The 21,721-nt window shown below is 34.2% G+C and overlaps 2 protein-coding genes across 2 annotated transcripts; one reads left to right on the top strand and one right to left on the bottom strand.

The window, feature by feature from the left end:
* The first annotated feature begins 3,182 nt into the window (after positions 1-3,182).
* LOC134756063 (uncharacterized) lies at positions 3,183-5,000 on the top strand. Its single transcript, XM_063692862.1, has 2 exons — positions 3,183-3,369; positions 3,477-5,000. Exons 1-2 carry the CDS (start codon positions 3,230-3,232, stop codon positions 4,852-4,854), a joined length of 1,518 nt encoding a protein of 505 aa, XP_063548932.1. The 5' UTR covers positions 3,183-3,229; the 3' UTR covers positions 4,855-5,000.
* Positions 5,001-5,137: 137 nt separating this feature from the next.
* LOC134756064 (uncharacterized) lies at positions 5,138-7,251 on the bottom strand. Its single transcript, XM_063692863.1, has one exon. It carries the CDS (start codon positions 7,121-7,123, stop codon positions 5,663-5,665), a length of 1,461 nt encoding a protein of 486 aa, XP_063548933.1. The 5' UTR covers positions 7,124-7,251; the 3' UTR covers positions 5,138-5,662.
* Between the last annotated feature and the right edge of the window lie 14,470 nt (positions 7,252-21,721).

Genomic DNA, 21,721 nt, shown 5'->3' with positions numbered 1-21,721 from the left:
CCTTGGTCGACGAGCGACCCCCAAGCCCCGTTGTCACGAACCCCACCGCCAGCTCCCGGTTACGTACCGGCCGGTACCTTCCGAACGTTTTGGGGAACGACTGTAATATGATATATATTAACATTTTTACTTATGAAATACTTACTTATAAAATAAATATATGACAAATATAGTAACAATTACTTACGATCCACTCATTGTTACGATGTTGTTACGCGTTGTCATGTCGTGACGTTGTCAATATTTGAAAACATGCAATTTTTTTGTTTTAGAATAACAGTAACTGAGTATTTATAGACAAAAAAGGTTCTAAGCCCAAATAGTGTAGGAAATAGGTGTAGTTGTTGTATGGAGACCCATGCATTAATTTCTGTCGATGAAATTTTGCTTGGTTATTGTATACCTAGTATGAGCCGTAACTAACATATAAATATCAAAAAAAAACACTCCTAAGTTAGGTATTAATACGTAAAAATACAAATCTGTTTATATACTGAACCGAGTAATTCCTACGTCCAAAATTATTTTACCACATAGGTTATTTGTATCAATATGTGATATATTAAATATATTAATAACGGGTCACTCACGTGTTTTAAGTCGAAAACGCTCGACATGTTTTACTCCGTACCGAGGAGCGTCATCAGGAGCTTGCGTCGACGGTGACGGACCGGCGCAGACTGCGGGCCCAAAACCAAATGTCATGTTGTGTGCAACCCATCATTTGACAATAATGCCGTAAACGAGGGTAGTTTCTCGCCCCCCTGCCGCCACCGGCGCCCGCGCCGAGTCATCGGGCGCGGAGGGCTGCGGCCCGCAGTCTGCGCCGGTCCGTCACCGTCGACGCAAGCTCCTGATGACGCTGCTCGGTACGGAGAGAAACATGTCGAGCGTTTTCGACTTAAAACACGTGAGTGACCCGTTTCTAATATATTTAATATGTCTGTGTCTTACGGAAGTTTTGTCTGTATGTGATACTAGAAAAAAATCTAAAACTTTTGTCAAACATGAGAATATTTTTCTTATGATAATTCCTTTTTTAGACTCTTATTTTCATTGGAAAATTGCTCTGTCATTATTTTCTTCTTATATGATCTTAGAATATAATTTGGCGTAGTGGATTAGAAAATCCAAAAAAAATGCATACCCAAATTTATGTATTTTTTTAGAACTTTTAAAAACTGAGTGGAAAATTTCTCAGCCTGATTTCTTTTTAAATATATACTAAGTAGTCACGTATACACTTTAATCGAAAATATCCAAAAGATGTATCATCCAGAACACCGAAATTTTGGAAGCGAAGATAAATCCATCCCGCGGTTACGCAATAATGTACCGTCTTCCTGTAGCAGATTAGCGTCCCGACCCGACCGCGTGACTCGCAGCCCGCACTTAAGAAGGGAGTTGTCGTTGTCACTGGTGTGTGATTCTTTACACTACATTTAGTGATTTTTACAAGCTTTTATTTAACTTGCAATGTACGTAAGTAAATATGTATGTATAGGTATTGTATTTACTATAGATATTTACGAAAAACTTAAAAAAGTGACCTCTGAATTGATTGTAATTAACTTTATTCCTTTAATTTCGTTTTAAATATTGATCCTAGAGAAAAGTTTTCGGAATGTTTTTTGTAGGAAATTTTATGTAGATTGTTTATTTACCAGAACCTTTGCTGCTATGGGCCCCCGTTTACGAGGTTTTTACGAAAAACTAAAAAAGGACTTTAAAATTGATAATAATTAACTATCCCGCTTGAATATCTTTTTAAAATATTGATGCTAGCGAAAAATGTACCACTTGTTTCTTGTAGGAAATTGTCTGTAAATTATTTATGTATCAGATTTCTTTTTGCTATAGGTCACTTTACAAATTATTTACGAAAACCTGAAAAAAGGAACCGAATTGATTATAATTACCATTCCCTCTTTAATATCTTTTTAATATTAATCCTAGCAAAAAGGATCCATAGTCTTTTTTGTAGTAAATTTTATGTAGATTATTTACGTTCAACAACTAATTGGCCACCGTTTACGAGTTATTTACGAAAATATGAAAAAACTTACCATATAATTGATTTTAATTAACATTCATTATTTCCCCCGATTTTCCTTCGTTTGGTGGCCTAATAACGAACTTTGCTCCCGTACGACTGCAGACAATATAAATATAACAAACGAAAACAGTAAGCCACCGCCGGGCGAGGCGCGGCGCGTGCGCTGGCGGCGGCCGGTACCGCTCCCGCACCCCGCTTGTACACTCCGCTCCCTACCACACTGCTACCGAATCTCCCGATATGTTTACTTTTTAATACGCTCGTTATTTTTTTGGATTTTTTTATAATTGAATGGTAAGAAAACTGTGAACTTAATTCAATAAATAAAATGGATAGAGAAATTTTCCACAGGGAGTAAAAAGGCAATTTCTGAAAATAGTATAGTTACATGGAATTTTTTTTAGATTTTCATTTTGTAGGTATAAAACGGCAATAAAATTGCATTCCAGTGAAAAAATTAGACGGAGCTATTTTCCGGTCCAAGACACGCCAAAAAATTATATTTTGTTAATATTGGTATTTCTGCTGGGATATTTTTTTTTATATTTCATATATTGTTGCAATACGTTACATGAATATGTCCGGCGAAGAAAGTTTGAACGGAGCATTTTTCCGTAAAAAGATATTAACGAGTTAAGACTTTAGGTATTTACTTAAATCCTCTTAATATTATTCTTTGGAAATTTATACAATACTCTTTATTTCTTGATACTTTATCATACTGTAAAGTTTTTTCTGGCAGAGGAATTACTGCAGGGGTCCACTACTTTTATTTCCTACACTAAACTCTCACTCTCTCTAAGTCTTACAAGCTACCAATAAGCTTATAAGTCTAACAAGGGCAGTGGAGCCAATATAAAGTTTAAGTTACATTAAATGCACACTCAAAGTTTTCTACATGGGTGAATTCTATATCATACGTCTTTATAGTACAATCGGATTAGGTCTAACCTCGAAATCCTTCCAAAGATATGAAATTTGTCGTTTCATTCACTTTTCTAAAGGCATGTATTTAATTAAACAGGCATCTTATTCGCTCCGTGCAAAGCGGGTGGTGAGGGAAGCCGAAACGATCACAGCGCTCACTACGGCTAAAAAAGTCAACTACGTCGGGAGGCATGTCCTGTCAAATGTATGATTTTGTAGTAAACATTCGATGTTTTTAAGATAAAAATGGTCTACACAGCAAGCTGTGTTGTTATAAATTGTGAAAACACTAGCAGAAATAGTGACTGCAAATTTTATAGATTTCCTACAACATTGTGGAAACAAGAACAGCGCAATAAATGGATAATTGCCGTAAGAAGAATAAAGTAAGTCACCTATCCTAACCTCTAAAATCATACCTTCCTTAAATACGCAATAATTTGATTTATGTTGTAATCGTATGAAGTTTTGACGGTGAATTATTTTGTTACAGTCCCGATGGATCTCTATGGCACCCAAAACTGGACGACAGAATTTGCAGTGCTCACTTTATCAGTGGTAGAAAAGCTGATGAACAAGCCAGTCCCAGTTATGTTCCAAGGATATTTCCCCCTGAGTACAAATCAAGGCGGATTGACGAAAATGCCGCAATATCGAGGTTTCAACGTTATATGGAACGAAGAAACGCGAAAAAAATAGAAGCAGTTAGTGCTAGTGCTAGTAATACAAGTGAGTTTGAATTGCTGGAAAATAGTGTTAGTGTGTCTTTAAAAATTGATAGTGAATGTCAAGTGGACCTATATCCAGATGGACAAAATCCAGGAAAGACGTTTACCTGTAACAGGTACATATTTTATGGAAAAGAAACATGTGATGCTGAAGTTCAAACAGAAATAGATATCAGTACAAAGATTATGAAGGATTTTAAAATAACAAAACACCGAGGCTGTAATACTGCTAAAAGTATTTCTGTGGATCAAGCCACCATAACTGACAATAAATATTTTGCTGGATTTCAATCTATTAAAACCGATAAACAGCTTCTAGATCTTGCAGGTGTTACTCTTAACAACTTCTACTTTTTATTAAAAACTACACAAAAAAATCACAAATATATGGTGAGCGAAAAAGATAGACTTCTACTTTTCTTGATGAAAATGAAACTTGGTGTCACATTTTCAGCACTGAGTGTTTTGTTCGGTATTCATAGAACAACAGTGTCAAGAATATTCTGCTCATACGTTGAAGAAATAGCAGCTGCTACATCGAATTTGGTTTTTTGGCCAAACAAAAATGCTGTGGAGCAGACAATGCCAGAATGCTTCCGTCCGGAGTATAGTAACACTCGAGTAATTATTGATTGTACAGAGTTTCCTATAGAAGTACCATCAAGTGTCGATAATCGTGTGTTATGCTACTCACACTATAAGAAGGGTTTTACAGCTAAAGTGCTTATTGGTATTACTCCAGGAGGCTTCATTTCGTTCAAGTCAAAAGTAAGTGGTGGAAGAAAAAGTGACTCACAAATAACAGTAGAGTCAGGATTAGTCGACTACTTAGAAAATGGGGACATTGTATTGGCTGATAAGGGATTTCCGGCAATAAAAAAGGTAATTGATGAAAGTGGAAAAGAAATTGCTATTATTATGCCACCTTTTCTCAAGAATAAAAGTGAATTTACAAGAGAAGAGACAGATGCAACTTATAAAATAGCTCGAGTCAGAATTCATGTTGAAAGAATAATGCAGCGACTAAAAATTTATCAGATTTTACATAAAATTCCTGAAAATTTATTTGATCACATTGATGATATTTTACATGTTTGTTGTGTACTGGTAAACCTGCAACCACCTATATTTTCCAACAAATAAAACAACAGTTTTTTTTACAATACTTATGTATTTGTACATTATTGAAAAAGCTATTAAAACATTGCATTTTAATTTGTTTTTATTTCACACATAAAACCTGTAAATGTTATGTTGCTTTTCATGCCTGATGGACCCTTATGCACATGGAGCACAAGGAACCATTATTAGGCATTGAACGCCACATATTTATAACATGGGCCCGTGGACCTATGAAAATGTGATAATCAATTTAAGGTATGTTATGACCTAGCACTGGACTGATCAAGATCTTCACAAGTCTACTGTACAGTCAAGTTCATAAATGTGTGTAAATTTTATCACCATATTGCAATGGATTAGGTGAAGAAATGTATGCATATTTATGAATTCGACTGTACATACCTACCATTTGTCATATATTTAGGTATGTTAGGATTCTAGGATATTAAAATGTTAAGTTCCTTACTTACATTTAGAAATGTGTATTGCAATTTTGAACTTAGTGTGATACTGCAATATTCAGCTACTTTACTATACCTATAAGTACATATAAAAAAAACAGTAATAAACATTTTCAATTACAACATTTAAACATTAATATAATTTAACTCTGTTAACTAAAATTTTATAATTAATCAGTATTTAGTACAGCTAACAACATAAATAGGTGATTCTTTTTTACACAAACATCTTTAATTCAAAACATAACACAAAGACTTGGAAGAGGAAAACAATGTAGAAGTTGACTTATGTCATTTATATTTAATAATGATGCTAACTGTACTTATTGAGATCAGTAATAGTTACCTTTTATTACATATTTGAAATGTTAATTACCTAACATTGTATTAATTATATTTTTACCTGTAAAACTACGCTGGTTTTTCTCACTTTGGCTTGTTCTTGTAGAATACAAGAGCGGTAGATAATAAGCAAAGTAAAATTCTTCACTTTTTAAAATTGCTGCTTTAATAAAGTCTTCGTCTCTGTCTACTCTTACTATGCAACTACCTTTTGGTGAATATATAAAGAGATCACATATAGTCATACCAGTGACATACATTTGCACTTGGATTTGGGTATAATATAATTTGCTTCTTTTTAGTTCTGGTTCATCATTCACAAACTCCAAATATTGCACGTTACATTTTTTTATATCAAAATCTACAATAGGTTGGTTTTTACAAGATATAGGACATTTAACTTCTACTAACATTCTGACACATTCATCGCATACAACTACACCGTCTACACTAGTGCACAACCAAGGCTGATCTTTGCTAACAATCACTCCGAGTCTAATTACTCTGCAGGTTGTCAAAATTTGGTATTCTTCCAATGCATACTTTTCATTATTTTTACCATACTGAGTAGCTGAGCAATCAATTGGATTTGGAAATAAAATCTGTTGTGCTAGTCTCTCCACTGTTTTTGTTTTACGTACTTTTATGTTGTGTACATTAGTACTGGAAGAAATTCTTAGCTTCCTCGCCGAGTACCACTCTTCGCACATTGATTGTTCTATTGTGTCACTACATAATTTAAAAATGTCTTTATCTTCCAACACAACATTTGTTTCATAAAAGTTTTTTAATGTTTTTTCTATAACTAGACTAGAATCACTTTTGTATACTTCAAACTCTTTTCTAAAAATATTAAAGTTTTCAAGGCATGTCACACAATCTTCTCTTTGAATATTAATATCAGTCTGTTCTACTAAATTTTGGACAACTTTGCTAACGGAAATTTCAATATCTTCTGCACAATTTTTTGCAGCAGCTTCCAGTACACGTTTCAAGGCACAATCTTCCTTAAAATCTGAGACACCAAACTGAAAAGCCTCACACTTGTGTTTTTTTGATGTAGGATACATTTCGTGGAAGTATCTGCCTTTGGAATACTTTTCGTTCGTAAATTGTCGGACACTTGGCTTGCCCCATCTTTGTTCCTGGCTGGTTTTAGTGGAACTCTCTTCATGATTGATGTAGTAAATTAGTGCTGCAATGTGCTTGCATTTTCCACTTTTGTTATAAACACAATCGCATGTTACACTTGTAACATGACGATTGGTATTAAGAATTAAGGCTGTCTTGTACGCTGTCGCCGTCACAGAGGCTTGACGAACCACTCTGGCTTTGATCATGTAGCTCCTGTCGCCTTGCCGGATGTCTTGCACCTCCACTACGTGCCCAGCTAACACCAAATTTTTGCCCTTATTCATTGTTTCGGGCTGGAAGATAATTTCATGAGTAATGGCACGAAACCCTGTTTCCGTCACAAGCACGTTCATTTTTAACTGAAAACCACAATGCTAATGTAATTGGCAATACAACCACCGTCCAAATATGTCTAATATACTGTAAAATCATTAGATTTCATTGAAATTATTACGATGTTTACTTACTTCTCGTTTGAAAATTTTGTGACAGATTATCCCAAAGTTGCGCCCGCTAGGCGGCGCTGTCGTCGTGCACGGTCCCAATATGTATCCTTTAAAACATAACAATGTGGAACTTAAAGATGAAGTTCATAAGGTAAGTACGCCTATACCTATTAGGTGTGTTCAATTTGCTGTGAAACCTTAATCTAAAGTATCTAAACCAATATAATATTGTCTACATATGGTGCAAGTATTAAGATGTTTCATTCCACTTACCCGTAATCAACTCCAAATATTGTAAACATTGCCTTTTTTAAGCTTGAATAACCTCGTGCTGATTTTTTATTATTGTAAAATTGTTTATCATGTGGAAAAGTAGCTCCCGCACGCCGCTTTTATAGGGTTTTACCATGGTTTCCCCATTTATCACAAAACACAAATAATCCAACAAATACATAATACGATTCTGACAATACACATGCCATATAGTGACTGCTAAAACATTGCCATATATAAATTTTAATTGAATGACAGCTGCAAATTTTGGTTGGTTTGACTTTAACGTCTACGTAGACTGCCGACTTCAAGTTTAGTTCATCATGCTCTGTGGAAAATCCCCTTTGCTTTTTTAAGGTTGGCGTCGACTATACTCGCCTAATTATTGTATTGTATTACGTGTATTGTACAACGTTTTACAGGACATAATTATGGCCCTTTAAATTTTCGACATACGCACGTATAGTGCTAGTTACCGCACTAGGGCGGTAAAGTAGCACCATATGTACTGTAATAGTTATTTACGATACAAGTGCGGAAAAGAGGAAATTCGAAACGAGTGGCGATAAATTAAAACACGACCGCAGGGAGTGTTTTAATTCGACACGAGTTGCGAATTACCTATTCGCACGTGTATCGTACAATGTTTTACAGTATATACAGTATGGCTCTTTAAACTTTTGACATATGCACGAAAAGTGCTCTTTTACACACTAGTGCGAAAAAGTAGCACCATATGTACTGTAATAATAATACATTACGATACAAGAGCGAAAAGTAGGAACTCGTGTCGATTTCGATTGCCAAAATTTTCATTTTTGGTACAAGCTTTTATCGCTGCCTGTATTTTACTTTAAATTTTTTCAAACACAATTAGTTTGCGTTGTTTTATCACAAAGTTCCAATAAATAAAATATTTTTATTTCAGAAATTTAAAAATTCCATAAGACATTGTTAGTATCATTATATCATTATAATAAATAATCGACACAATACTTTGGACAAGATTTGTAATAAAATTTAAATTAATTAAAATTAAAATAATGAATTTAAACGAAATAAATATCATATTCAAAGGAAAAAATGACCAAAGCCTCCAGTGCCCGGGGCTAGAATCAAACCAGCGTCCTCCGTTTACGCGACAGACGCCTCAACCGCTCGGCCACCCGGGCTCGGTGGCATGGGTCGAAATTTCCAAGAATATGATATTTATTTCGTTTATAGTTTAAATAGTAGTGTGACTACTTGTAAAAAAAAATACACAAATTAAAATATTTGCACAAGAAAGTATTTTAATTTGTTCTTAGAATAATGAATATATTATTAAAATACTTAAGTAAAATTTTAAATAAAATAAAATTGACTAGAATTAAAAAGATGTCACAATATTGTTATTCATATAAATAATGATTTCATGTCAAAAGTACAAATAAAAATAAACAAATATCCTAAAAATAATAAAATTTGGCCACCAATGACCACCTCCTGTCTCTATCATCAGATCAGCTCGATGGTACCATAATAATATTGTATTGTATGCAAATTTTCAGCTTTATTGAACACCCGAGAAGTGGGCCAAATTTAACTTGCAAGATTTGATTGGAACAGACAGACGAGACAGCTAGGTAAAACTAAATAAAAGCTCGTAAAAATGTGGCTTTCTAATAGGAAATATTACGCGAAATTCTGCGAAGGGGGCGCCACTATCACAATCTGAGGGTCTATCGCGAAATAAGAAAATCGAAATTTCGTTATCTAACATCTCTGACAATCTCTGTCACTCTTGCATAATAGAGCGATAAAGAGGCAGATAGCGAAATTTCTGATTCGCGTTTCCCGGTAGGTCCTTTGTAAACAAACCGCCTTGATGCATCAATGTCATATTTTATTATCTCTGAAAACTTCTGGTACTGGGGCAGGCATTTATGCAAATGACTTTAGTAGTAGCATAAGCATGGGCAATTACGCCACTGTCTTCCAAGCCGAGACATACGCTATAATTGCCTGTGTCCATGAGAATATAGTTAGACAAACCCAAGGGAAGAATATCTATATACTCAGCGACAGTCAAGCTGCACTCAAAGCGCTTAAGGCGCCCAGAGTGGACTCTAGACTGGTATACAATGGCATCCAAGCTCTGAAGAAGCTTGGAAGGCAAAACAAAGTGCAACTGGTATGGATCCCAGGGCACGAGGGATTCATAGGCAATGAAAATGCAGATGAACTTGCCAGAGCCGGATCTGCAAACAACCTTATAGGTCCAACCATTCGTGGGGCTCTCACAGGGAACCATCACAACGGCTATCAAAGACCTTACTAAGACCAAACACCAGGAAGAATGGGACAGTCTGACGGGTCTAAAGCACTCAAAGCTCTTTATACAAGGGGTAGACTGTGGTTGGAGCAAAAAGCTTTGGAAACTTAGCAAACTGCAACTCCAAATAATAACGGGGGTGTTTACTGGCCATTACGGGGTCAAGGGAATCCTGGCCAAGATGGGGCATGCTGACAACACCGATTGTCGTATGTGTGGCGAGGAGGAAGAGACAATAGAACACCACTTATGTGTGAATGTCACGCCCTCGCCAGACAAAGAATGAAGGACTTTGGAACAGGCTATCTAGAACCAAAGGAATTCAAAACGCTACCCATAAGGTCCATCATCCGGCATATGGAGATGGTGAGGAAAGCTCTTGAGTAGCGGACGGATCTTTCCTAGGGGGTAACTGCACAAAAGATCCCTATGGGTCGAAGTGTATCCGCAAGGACCCCCGAAATTATAAGATAAGATCTCTGAAAACTTATCAAAAACCTGTTACAGGTGTAGTATACATGTATAAGTTACTCTATGGTTTACTAAAAAGGCTAGTTTTGCACTCTGGTGCCAGAACATTGCCGTAATATAATATCCCCTATTTCCAATTTATATTGGAATTTCAGATGAAAACGTCCTTATAGCACTTGAAGCATAATGAGGACCCTTCTTTTATGGAAAGCCACATATAACAACCAATTCGAGGCTACTAGGTGGCAAAATACGACTCAATACGAGTAGGTTAAATACACTAGAGTAATAAAATAAGGATATATTTACCTCATAGGTGATGTGAAAAGCAATATGTGTCACATGGCAGCAAAATTATTTCCATCTTGGGCGTAACACACTTGAATCCCTCACTACGCTCAGGATTCTATAATAGAATCCTTCGCTTCGTTTAGGATTCAATTGTACGCCCTCGCCATAAATATGTCATTTTGCTCCCTTGTGACACAATCTACTAATAAGTTTCACAGAACAAAATTACTTGCATATAGGTATAGGTATAGCCGGTATAGCTATAGCCGGTATAGCTACCTAAACATATTACTTTTCTAATAAAAAGGACTGAAGTGTAGTACTGCGAAGATACGGTATTTTTGTTTGGCTTTTTTGTTGCTTTGTTTGTCATATGGATATACCTACATGGTAGAAGAAGTAGGTATGGAATCCTCCATTTTGCGTAGTCCGACGCACCTGGTATTAGGGTTATCCCAATTTTCCGTCAATGTCTGTTAAGACTGTTTTTCTTAAGAACACCTAAAATAATAAGTTTAAAATTAATAACGAGGACCGGTCTGGCCTAGTGGGTAGTGACCCTGCCTGTGAAGCCGATGGTCCTGGGTTCGAATCCCGGTAAGGGCATTTAATATTTGTGTGGTGAGCATATTTGATATTTGTTCCTGAGTAATGGGTGTTTTCTATGTATTTAAGTATTTGTATACATATTATATATATATATATATCGTTGTCTGAGTACCCATAATGCAAGCATACTTGGGCTTACCGTGGGACTCAGTCAATCCAATCTGTGTAAGAATGTCCTATAATAATAAAATCTCAGTCTCCAGTTTGCTGTTCATTCAAACTGAGAAAATATAAATTTCTGAGTCAATATACGACCGGCTGTCTTATATGCCATTGAAAATTCAACATTAAAAACCCCACGTCACGTTGCATAAAAACTAATTAGTCATAGCGTCCAATTTAGAGTATAGCACAGGCAAGTGTTCTTAAGAATTTTACCTTAATTTATTAATCAAAGGAGCTGAGGTAAACATGAGTTGGAAGAGGTTGGTACGCAGATGCAACCAGCAGTTATGTAGCCGACGCTCCGCTTCACACGGGATTAGCCCTTAAGCCTGCACCTAACAGACTCCGGCTCATAGCTATGAGCTTGCTGTTGCGTCAGTTTTTATTTTTTAGAAAAAAAACTAGTCTACTAACTACTAACAACACAATAAATGCTTATTTTGCCGCATTCTTCACTATCTCGCCCTGTCTCACTGCCATCTAACCCAGAGGGGAAAATATACCTGATTGTGATTGGTCCGTCTTCCTCATGATATTTTACTTAACCGAAAAGCAATTGGTATTTTGCACACAAGTTACAAGAACCGAGCCGGGGTTAGGACCCACAAACATTGGTTTAAAAATCAAAATTTATACCTATATAATTTGTATATTTATAATAATAAATCTGTTTTCTTTTTGACATTTCGTAGTATATGTATTACTTTATGTTAGTTGTCAAGTATTTTTTTAAATCATAGATTATTGTCACATGTTCGTTTTCATGATAGATCTACACCCACGCAACTGCATGTCATGTTCTTGCGGTTTATTTTTATGACGCCATGATCGAAAGTTGACTATAACTCCATCTTGCGTCCAGTAGAGGAATCAAAATAGTATGGAAAAATAAAATTGCAGTTTACTCTATGCCGTAGAATCCCCTTTTGAATGTGATAAATCTATATATGGCGGCCATACCCATCGACAAAAAAGTCTACTTTTGAGATCATTTCATGCATTTGACAACTAGAATCCTGACTAGAGCCGGGACACGTAGGCAAAGTGCGTACCAAAAGTACGTTTCTATAAAAATACCAGTTTTACGAGTACGACCCCCAATAGGCAATTTACGTGCTTCCCGTGCTTAAGCGTCTTACAAATAAGGGTTATTTATGCAAATATCGACTTTTTATTAGTAGGGATCTGACGTATCGTGACGTTTTGAGTCAAGTCCATTAATCAACTGACATATTAACAACGTAAAAATTACCTCCATTATTTTTTGTTCCAACAGACACACTGACAGACTGTCAGTTAACAAAAAAATATTTTACTTAAAGTAAAGGTAAGAATGGCTGTACGAGGTGTTGGAAATTTCATATTTGTTATATTTCAACAATTAAAGTCCGTGCTTTTAAATACTCGACAAAACTAAAGATCGTCCATTAAGAAATACCTGTTCCAAAATCTATTCCAGTAAAACGCCCCACCTCTAGTGTGGAAATGTTCATTTGCTGTCAGCGAATTTACCTATTCGACAACACACGATTTCTTCCGTTCAACTGAAGTTCAACACGAGACGTCACTTAACGCATGTCGAATACCGCTCCTGTTAGCTGCAAATACATTCGATTCCAAGGCTTTATTAATTTTACTCATATAGTGTTTAATTTCTTGTGTATCCATCTTGAGTTATGTTACATATATGATGAAATGAATCATTGTCTCTTTTATATATTAAGTCATTAACTGTTGTAATCAACACTTACGTCCCGGTTTTTATTTATTTCTATAACATTATCAAACTCAGCATAAATTATACAATTAATTGTGGTTGTTAATGCTGTATCAAAACGAACTTCTAGCCTCACACTACCATGTCTGACTAAATTCCAGTGTGAGCTTGAGCTGGCTGAAAGATCTGGAGTTAAGTCAAAAGCTAGTAAACAGTAGCCTCCTCCATAGTCCTGTCTACCTATTGAATTACCTTCATTGAAAAAGTGAATACCCGTCCCCGAAAACAATGTATGATAAGTTGATGTAAATAAACCTTCTTTAAATGAGGGTTGTAATGTCTTTGATGGTACTTGTTGGCCATCAACATATAAACTAAATAGGTTTATTCCATTATTATCGAAATTAAATGGATTTTGTTTGAAACTACCATTAAATGCCGAATTTTTTACAAACCCTATAATACATCTTTTAGGTACTTGCCCTAGGAATATGTTATCTAACGTTTTACCCTGAATTCCAGTTGGGATCGTTAAAACTTTAACTTCTGCTCTAGTGATAGGATATTTAGCAGTAGTTGAGGCTAAAACTTTTTGATGTGCTAGTAATACAGACGGATTGATACGAGCCTTTCGAATAATCAGGCTCGCGTCTAAAATTGATACTTTAAATTTTTCATCCTCGCTGTTACACATGAGATTAAACACTTCCTTACTTCGCACTAACTTAATACGTGTTTCTACACCATTAATTAAAAATTTGTCTTGATTAAATATGTCACCATGTAAATGACCAACCATGTCAATAGCTTCATTTACTTTAACTAACTCTTGTCTTTTAGAAAACCCCTTATTTGTACTATCTGTAGCATCCATTTTGTGAGGAGTGTCTTGATACCACAGTCCACATGTAAGATGAGAGTTTTTAGCTGCAGGTCCGTAATTAAGTAATGTTTCTATATATGCACGATATGCATAAGTGTTATTTGGTGGAGACACAAGTTTTTGATTTAAATACACATCTAACTGATTGAAGAGTGAGTGTAACCAATTATTAACAGGTGCCATTTGAGTTGTTGTTTTAATTGAATTTGAATCGGGGCTTACTATTTTAGCTTTTATATAGAGCATAGTATGAGATAAGTCGATATAATCATCCCCCGTACCAGGTACTTGGAACTCAATAGGTCCATCATCACTCAATGACGAAATCGGTTTGTAATGAATCCATTGGCCACTTTCGATGCTTGTTTGTGTTGATGGTAGAGCAAACAAGTCCAATTCGGACTTAGCACATTCACATGAATGATTATGTATAAATGCCATTTTTAAGACGAAAAAATATCCTCAAATCTAGTTTTTGATGATTTAAGAGATCGTCTTCCTTGTAGTGCTTTACGTGTAATGACCGATTGCCTTGCTTTCCTTATTCTTTTATACCCTGAACCACTCATTAGAGAATCAATCTTTTCATCGGCCTTCCTTTTCAAATTAGAACTGGCATCTTTAAAACGTGATTTTAATGAGTCTTCCAAAGGATGAGAGTTCATCATATCAGAGAGTAATCCAATACCAGCATTTAATGCTTCTTTACCTACAGTTCGAAATCCACTTGACAATAAAGGTAAAACGGATCTAAATAATCCCCCCAAAAAACTTCCGATTCCATGTCCACGCTGATGAGAGACACCTTTATATACAATCCCAACGCCAGACCCGGCCTGATGTGAGTAATAATGTTGATATGGACAAATACCATTTACGTTTCTTTGATTCATTTTATACGCTTAAAGTGTAGTTTCACACAGGATGTACCAAACTGGAATGGTACTCGATTGCCAATGCTTGTTCTTATATCTATTTCTATAGTATCAAACTCTCTGCGCATTACCGATAAGTAGTGAGCTGGTGAAAATGCATGCATTTTGTAAGCTCCATAAGTGTACTTAGTTGGATCAAGTGGTATGATGCGTAATAAAGATGACATAACATCCCCCACTATCTGTGGTTGAATAATATCCGAATAAATGAAAATCTGTGATGGTAATCCTAAGTATAAGTTGATAGGATATTTACCAACGGGCTTTGATACTATATTTGTTCCTGGTTCAAACCCTAATTGAAGGCTTAATTGCGGTGAGATAATTAAGGATAATAAATCTGTATTAGTACGAGTAGCTGTTACAAGTTTCGATATTTCATCATATCTTATTTTTATTTGATTTTTCAACAAGGGATTCTCATTAAAAGCTTTTAAAAAGTTGTTAACATTATCATATGTTGTAGCTGGTATGTGAGATTTATATTCTACAATTATATCACTTCCTGCGTTTTGATTCGTATCGTCACTATTTTGCAAGAGCGCTTTCTTTTTTATATAAAGAACATTTTCATGTTCTTGAACGTTAAACATTGTACATGGATAATGAAACTCTACTAATCCAACAGACCATTCCCCCTCCAACTTGATAGTTTTTGGTAATTTAGTTAAAAAATTTGCAGTAGTGTTTTCTGGATAGTAGGAAATTGAACTATTGCTCAACAGTGTTAAATAAAAACTATCATCAGTCATATTCTTTCAATATCTGATGCGGGGATCCAACTATTAAATTTGTTGGGATAACCTTTCCACTTGACTAACACTTCCTTTCTGCCACCAATGCGACGGTATTGTATTATTTTATCTATTTTGTGCATGGTGGTGGGGTCATAAAATACTTTTTGCAGCTCCTTTGAATAAAATGTACCTGTAACTGGTTCATTCTCTAAGTCTTTTAAAGTATAAACAATCCAGGGAGATCTTCTTATAATATTATCAATCACAAATATTTCATCACTCCAGTTAGTTTCATAGCCTTTTTGAAAGATATGTTTATGTCTAGTTATTCTAACATGATCCCCAACTTGCAGCAAAGGGTATTCAGTAACATGGACTTTGTTTTCTTTTTTTCCATATAAATTCCGCCAAACTGTCATAATATTATCATTATTGACTTCAGTTGGGCACATTTTAATACTTGAATGAAAACTATGATTGTACGATAGCAACAAATCTTGTAAGATGTCAATATATCTGTAAGTATTTTTATAAGTAAAATAACGCCACATTTTCATCTTTAAAGTTCTTTGAAATCTCTCTACAATGCTAGCCTTAATATCAGGGTTATTTGTTGTGTAATAATTAATATTTTTAGTCTTAAAATATTCCTTCGTAACTTTTGAAACAAACTCAGTACCTTTGTCCGACTGAATATGTCTTGGAGTAGCTTTAGCTTCTGTGAATATGCTATCAAAACAGGTTTTTACTGTCTCGGGTTTTTTATCTTTCATCGCTCTTGCAAAGGCATATTTACTAAATACATCAATAACACACAGAATATACTTGTATCCATCATTATATTTACTATAACTACGCATATCACTTAAATCAACTTGCCAAAGTTCATTAAAATTAGACAGGATGTATTTATTTCTTTGAAACCGTTTTTGCAGAGGTTTGTGAAGAGTGTAAGTTTCTTGAGACTGCAACCAATTTTTAACATCAGTTCGCTTCATCTTTCCTCGCATAGCTTCTGTTAATTTGTTAATGCTACTAAAACCAGCTGGATGAGAAACGTCATAGTATATTCTAGATATATCTAGTATGGGTTCCATCTTTCCCAATCCAATGTTTTTTTAGATATAGCCTTAGATCTAATCGGCGTTGAAGTGTTGAATTCGTCCTTCTTATGGTTGTCTGCTGCTTCATGCATTGATAGTTGATTAAAATAATCTAAAGAGCTGGGGTTACCAATAAAGGTTAAGGGAATATTTAATTCTTTCAACGTAGAAGCAAATTTTTCCCAACCTAATGGTTTGTTGTTGTTGCGCTTAAGCGGTCTTACCGTATCACTTATAAGATCAAATATGTTACTATCTGGTATAACTTCATTATTGATAACCACTTCTCCCCCCTCTTTCCACCAAATTTTAGGCTTACTTTTTATAATAAAATCAATCAATGCTTCACCTCTTTTTTTATAAGTCTTAGGAATTAATTTAACCATGTAAGATGGTGTATATTGCGTTTTATATGTGTTTAACTTTTGAGGAGTTTCATCTATATCTGACGAAGGAGGTTTCAAAACTGTAGTAGGATCTTCATTTTTTTCTTCTTTATATGATACTTCGGTCTTATTTGATATTGATGATTCATCTTCAGTATCAGTTAATATAGATAATTTGAGTGGTCTCCTATTTTCTTCAGTAGCATGCAGATATCTTTGTAAAGCTTGAGAATATAATGCCCATTTTTCACGATCATTCAAATTACTGCTTATAATGTTTTGCATTTCATCATCTAATCTTGACGCAGCATTTTTTGAGTTATTTCCATTGTTTGATTTAAGTCTATCAATTAACTCTGGTTCAACGAGTATCATTTTTTTTGCATGCTGCATATTTATTTAATTAGTGAACTTAGCAGACCATTAATAACTGCTCCTAAAATTATAGGTAGGAATGCCCCACCTTTTTGTACAATTATATTTTTACGTATTTTATTTTTACCCTTTGATATTAGTTTTCGTAAAATGTTTTTGTATTTACTCAAGTGTTCCCTTTCTTTTTCAGGAAGGGATATTTTACCTTTTAAAATGTTATAAATACATTCACAAATAACATTTATTTCTTCATCACTACAGGCTTTTAATATAATTTTTCGATATTTTGGTTTTAAAGTATGAAGTGCTTTGAGTAAATGTTGGTGTGTTATAACTCTCCTATGCATATTTATAGAATGACTAAAACTATTCGTGTAAGTCCTATTTAAAGCCTCTTTTTGGAACATAGACTGTACAGTATGATGTGATAGGTAATATATTCGTTTTAAATCGATATTTATCATCAGTTGTTTGTTTAAGATCAATCATTAAGTAACCGTGAGCATCTTTAGTTGCATCTTTATAAGATTCTTCAATAAAATGCGAGTTTTCTGGATAAACTTGTCTTGCCAAATATCTTATTTGAGTTTTGTCTCTCGGATTCTTAAAGTAAATAATGTAGTTAGCGTTTAATGATATATCACGTTGTCCTTTTCCCTGATGAAATAGGTTCTGTGTTATGTAAAAAACACTTAGATTTCGATGATGACTCCCTTTAGTAAAAATATCAACTATCCGTCCATCGGATTCTCTCATTAAATCATCTATAATTAGCAGTTGTGCTTGTTTACCATCGAACATGCTCAAGTCCGGGATACCTTGGTTATAATACACATTCTTTAAATTGTATAATGGTTGCATTTCATCATAGCACCACACAATTTTTTGGAATGATTGATTACAAACTGCATTGACATTATTTAGAAAACTTGTTACAAAATGTGATTTCCCACAACTACTGGGGCCAGCAACAATTGCTGTAAATGGATGAACAAAATGAATCATTATTTTTATTATCGGCAAGTAACACGTCTTCTAATCGAGGAAGATAGTGGAGAAATAAATGTATTTAAATCAAAACAACAGAATTATACATTAAAAATAAAATATATTTCTTATTATAACTACATAAAACCATTATTCTATTTACAAAATATACCATGAAAACATTGGTACTTATAAAATATTCTAACATTTATCACATACTTACATCGAATAATATTTATATACAAATGTAGATTAAAACCTGCATAGTTAAAATTAGTTTATTTATATTAATGAACTGTACAGAAAAAAACACATTTTTATTGTATACATAGTTTACAAATATTAGTAGCTAAACACATGATTTTATTTTATTTATCATACAATTATTTAGTATTCTATTTTTTTAAGCTATAATGACCCCATGCCAAAGTATCAGTGGAATTCGGTATAATGTAACGTTTACTATCATCATGCGAGAGACTGATTTTATTGATATTCTGTGTAAAAATTACATGTTTAATTGATCTAAATCTATACATTTTTGAATATTTTTTCACCCCGTCAAATAGACAAGTTTTATAATCGTCCATTTTCATTTTTTTTGTTACAGCTTTGTTCACACCCTTTGCCTTTGCTTTAAATTTATCTTTATCTTCTGCAGCATCAACACTTATAGCATACATTTTCGATCTTAATCCAACAAACTCCTTCAATATTTTTCCTTTCATTTCATCCTTGAAAAATCCGAGTTTCTTTTTGTTTAACTGTGGGAAACCGAACACATTACCATCTTCATACTCTGAGGTATCAAAAAATTGAGGTAAATCTGGTTTTATGTCTAAATAGAAATCATCAGTAAAGTATTGATAGATCAAACTGTCTGTGTCTGTATATAGTAATTTAACATTATTTTCAAATTTACTTTTCATATAGTTGTAGTGAAAGTCATACATCAATGTTTTAGATATGTCTAAAATACAAAAGCCTAAATAAATTGGTTTATTATAACATAACCTAGTTTTATGTAATTGAACAGCAATTAAATTTTCAGAAAAAATACACACGCTGTGTAATTCAGGTCTTGCGGTTAACGATTGGGCACCTTGCACTTTACCTTTATTTTCCCAGTGTGTAATCAATTTAACATTAACCCTTTTCTCAATATTCTCCATCGTTTTACCAAACACAGCATTATTCATCAGCTTATAGAAATCCTTCTCAAAATCCGATTTTGCTCGTGTACGATGGAGAGTATTTAGATCAATATATTTTTTTAGCCAAGGGCTTTGTTTAAATTTTAAAACTCTATGAATTTTCGTTATTTTTAAACCTAAATTTATACACTGTTTTAGATTTCTGTAATGAATAATGTACTTTGTTTTTTTATTTAAATTTGGGACTAACTTTCGTTCTTTACAATTACCGATGATAACATTTTCTGGACACAACGGAAAATCAGAGTGAGAGTCATGTAAGTTATCGGGATAGTCAAGGTCAACTTCAAGTATGTAACCGTAATCACTTGTATCCGATATATTAAAGTCAATATTTTCGTTTATCCACTCAAACTCCCCAATAGGTAAGTATTGAGACATAGCCCACCCGTATAAATTATTCGCATCAAAATATGCAATGTAAGATTTAGGCTCATTTGGTTTAAATTCTTCTTTTAAGTACTCGTTGTTGGCTTTGGCGTACCGATTACTACACTGTGATACTCCCCCTCTAATACCCGATTTAATGAAAGCTACTTTTTCAAAGTCAGTTAGTAATTCCAGTTCAATATTAGTATACTTAAGCATTGCATCCCAACTTAGACCAGGTACTGTATAATAATGTGATGGATCCAGGTCATATGTTTCTAAACAAAGTTTTCGAAAATTTTCAAAAATATCTGTCAGTAACATTACATCGGTTTTCAGATATAAGTTAGAATAATCCAACATTGTATTGCATTTAAAATGACTCCAAACATCTTGAGCATGAGCATAGTCCGCATCAGAAATGGGGCTATCACATAAATAATTGTAAAATTCTGATTTAGTTGGGAGCGATGTTGCATTTAATGAGTCATAGGATTTGATCATTTCATACGGAAAAACCCCTTTCCTAATTAGCCTTTTAAAGTCATGTTGGTGGGGGAATTGCTTTTGTAACTCTTTGAATTGGTTTAGTTTTAGATTTTGAGATAGTTTTTCCAAGCTTTCAGACATAAATTTGAAGGAATCTAAAAAGCGTAAAACGATTTCTTGTCCAGATATACGTAGTTTTTTTGAAAACGATATATATTTTTCTTTATTTTGAGGAATAATTGAAATCTCTCCTTCATCATCTCCTTTATCAAAATTTAGTGCGTGTACAATAAAATGAGCGTCATAGTTGCTTAAATTATGTAAGAATATAGGTACAAATCGAGGGGTTTTGTATTTGGAACTGCAAAAACAATGTGCCAATCCTTCAAATTGACCCGTACTCCATTCATAATGTTCAACGTAGTCAGATAGTAACTCATTATTACAAATGAAACAATGTGTTGTCCTACTAATTGTTTCTTCATTTGCTGTAGTTAAGGGGACTGGAGCTTTTTGAAAACAAATCTTACGTTGGATTTGTGCAACATCCTTGCTCACACTTTCCATGAAATGCTTAGCACAATCAGGTCCAGTATAAGTACGATATTTTGAAAGGTTATCATCATATGAACATTTTACATAATAACCGTAGCTGTAAACTTCATGCTCATGAACGTTACGTGTAAATGATTTTGTTGGATCCAGATTTGAGTCCGAGTCTGATATGGGTTTCAAAAAGGATTCGAAGTCTGCATAAATTACAAATGGTAACTTGTGTTTCCGTATGAATGTATCAAATACGATTTTATTGTTTGGCTTCATTTCCTCAAACCAATTTTTTTTGTTTGTTTTTTCAATACTCGGGAGCTCAGTTACTACATGAGCACAATCATGTTTCTGATGGTTTTTCAACTTTTCTTCGGATGTAAAATATAAAAGACAACCATCACAAATATAAATTGCATCATGGCGAGCAGTTATCTGCTTATTTACTAACCGCGATAAGTTTTTAATGTAACAGTAATGACCGGTATTACCATTGCTCAAATACAAGAGATTAATGTGTCTATCTTTTCTTGATTTGGTAAAATGCAAGGGTCCCACTATGCTGTTTGTTTTGCTAATGATATTATATTCTAATCCAAATACGTTAATACTTATATCATTTAATTTTTCAACCTTTTTGA

The sequence above is a fragment of the Cydia strobilella genome, chromosome 3 (genome assembly GCF_947568885.1).
Source record: "Cydia strobilella chromosome 3, ilCydStro3.1, whole genome shotgun sequence".
Taxonomy (NCBI): Eukaryota; Metazoa; Arthropoda; class Insecta; order Lepidoptera; family Tortricidae; genus Cydia; species Cydia strobilella.
Note: the sequence above shows the minus strand (reverse complement) of the source record. Positions and strands in the feature narration are given on the sequence as shown.

What these genes read in the sequence shown, in the direction of transcription:
- LOC134756063 (XM_063692862.1), top strand. Translation starts at nt 3,230, where the DNA reads ATGGTCTACACAGCAAGCTGTGTTGTTATAAATTGTGAAAACACTAGC. An exon ending in ATTGCCGTAAGAAGAATAAA is followed by an intron (nt 3,370 to 3,476) that starts GTAAGTCACCTA and finishes ATTTTGTTACAG; the next exon opens with TCCCGATGGATCTCTATGGC.
- LOC134756064 (XM_063692863.1), bottom strand. Translation starts at nt 7,123, where the DNA reads ATGAACGTGCTTGTGACGGAAACAGGGTTTCGTGCCATTACTCATGAA.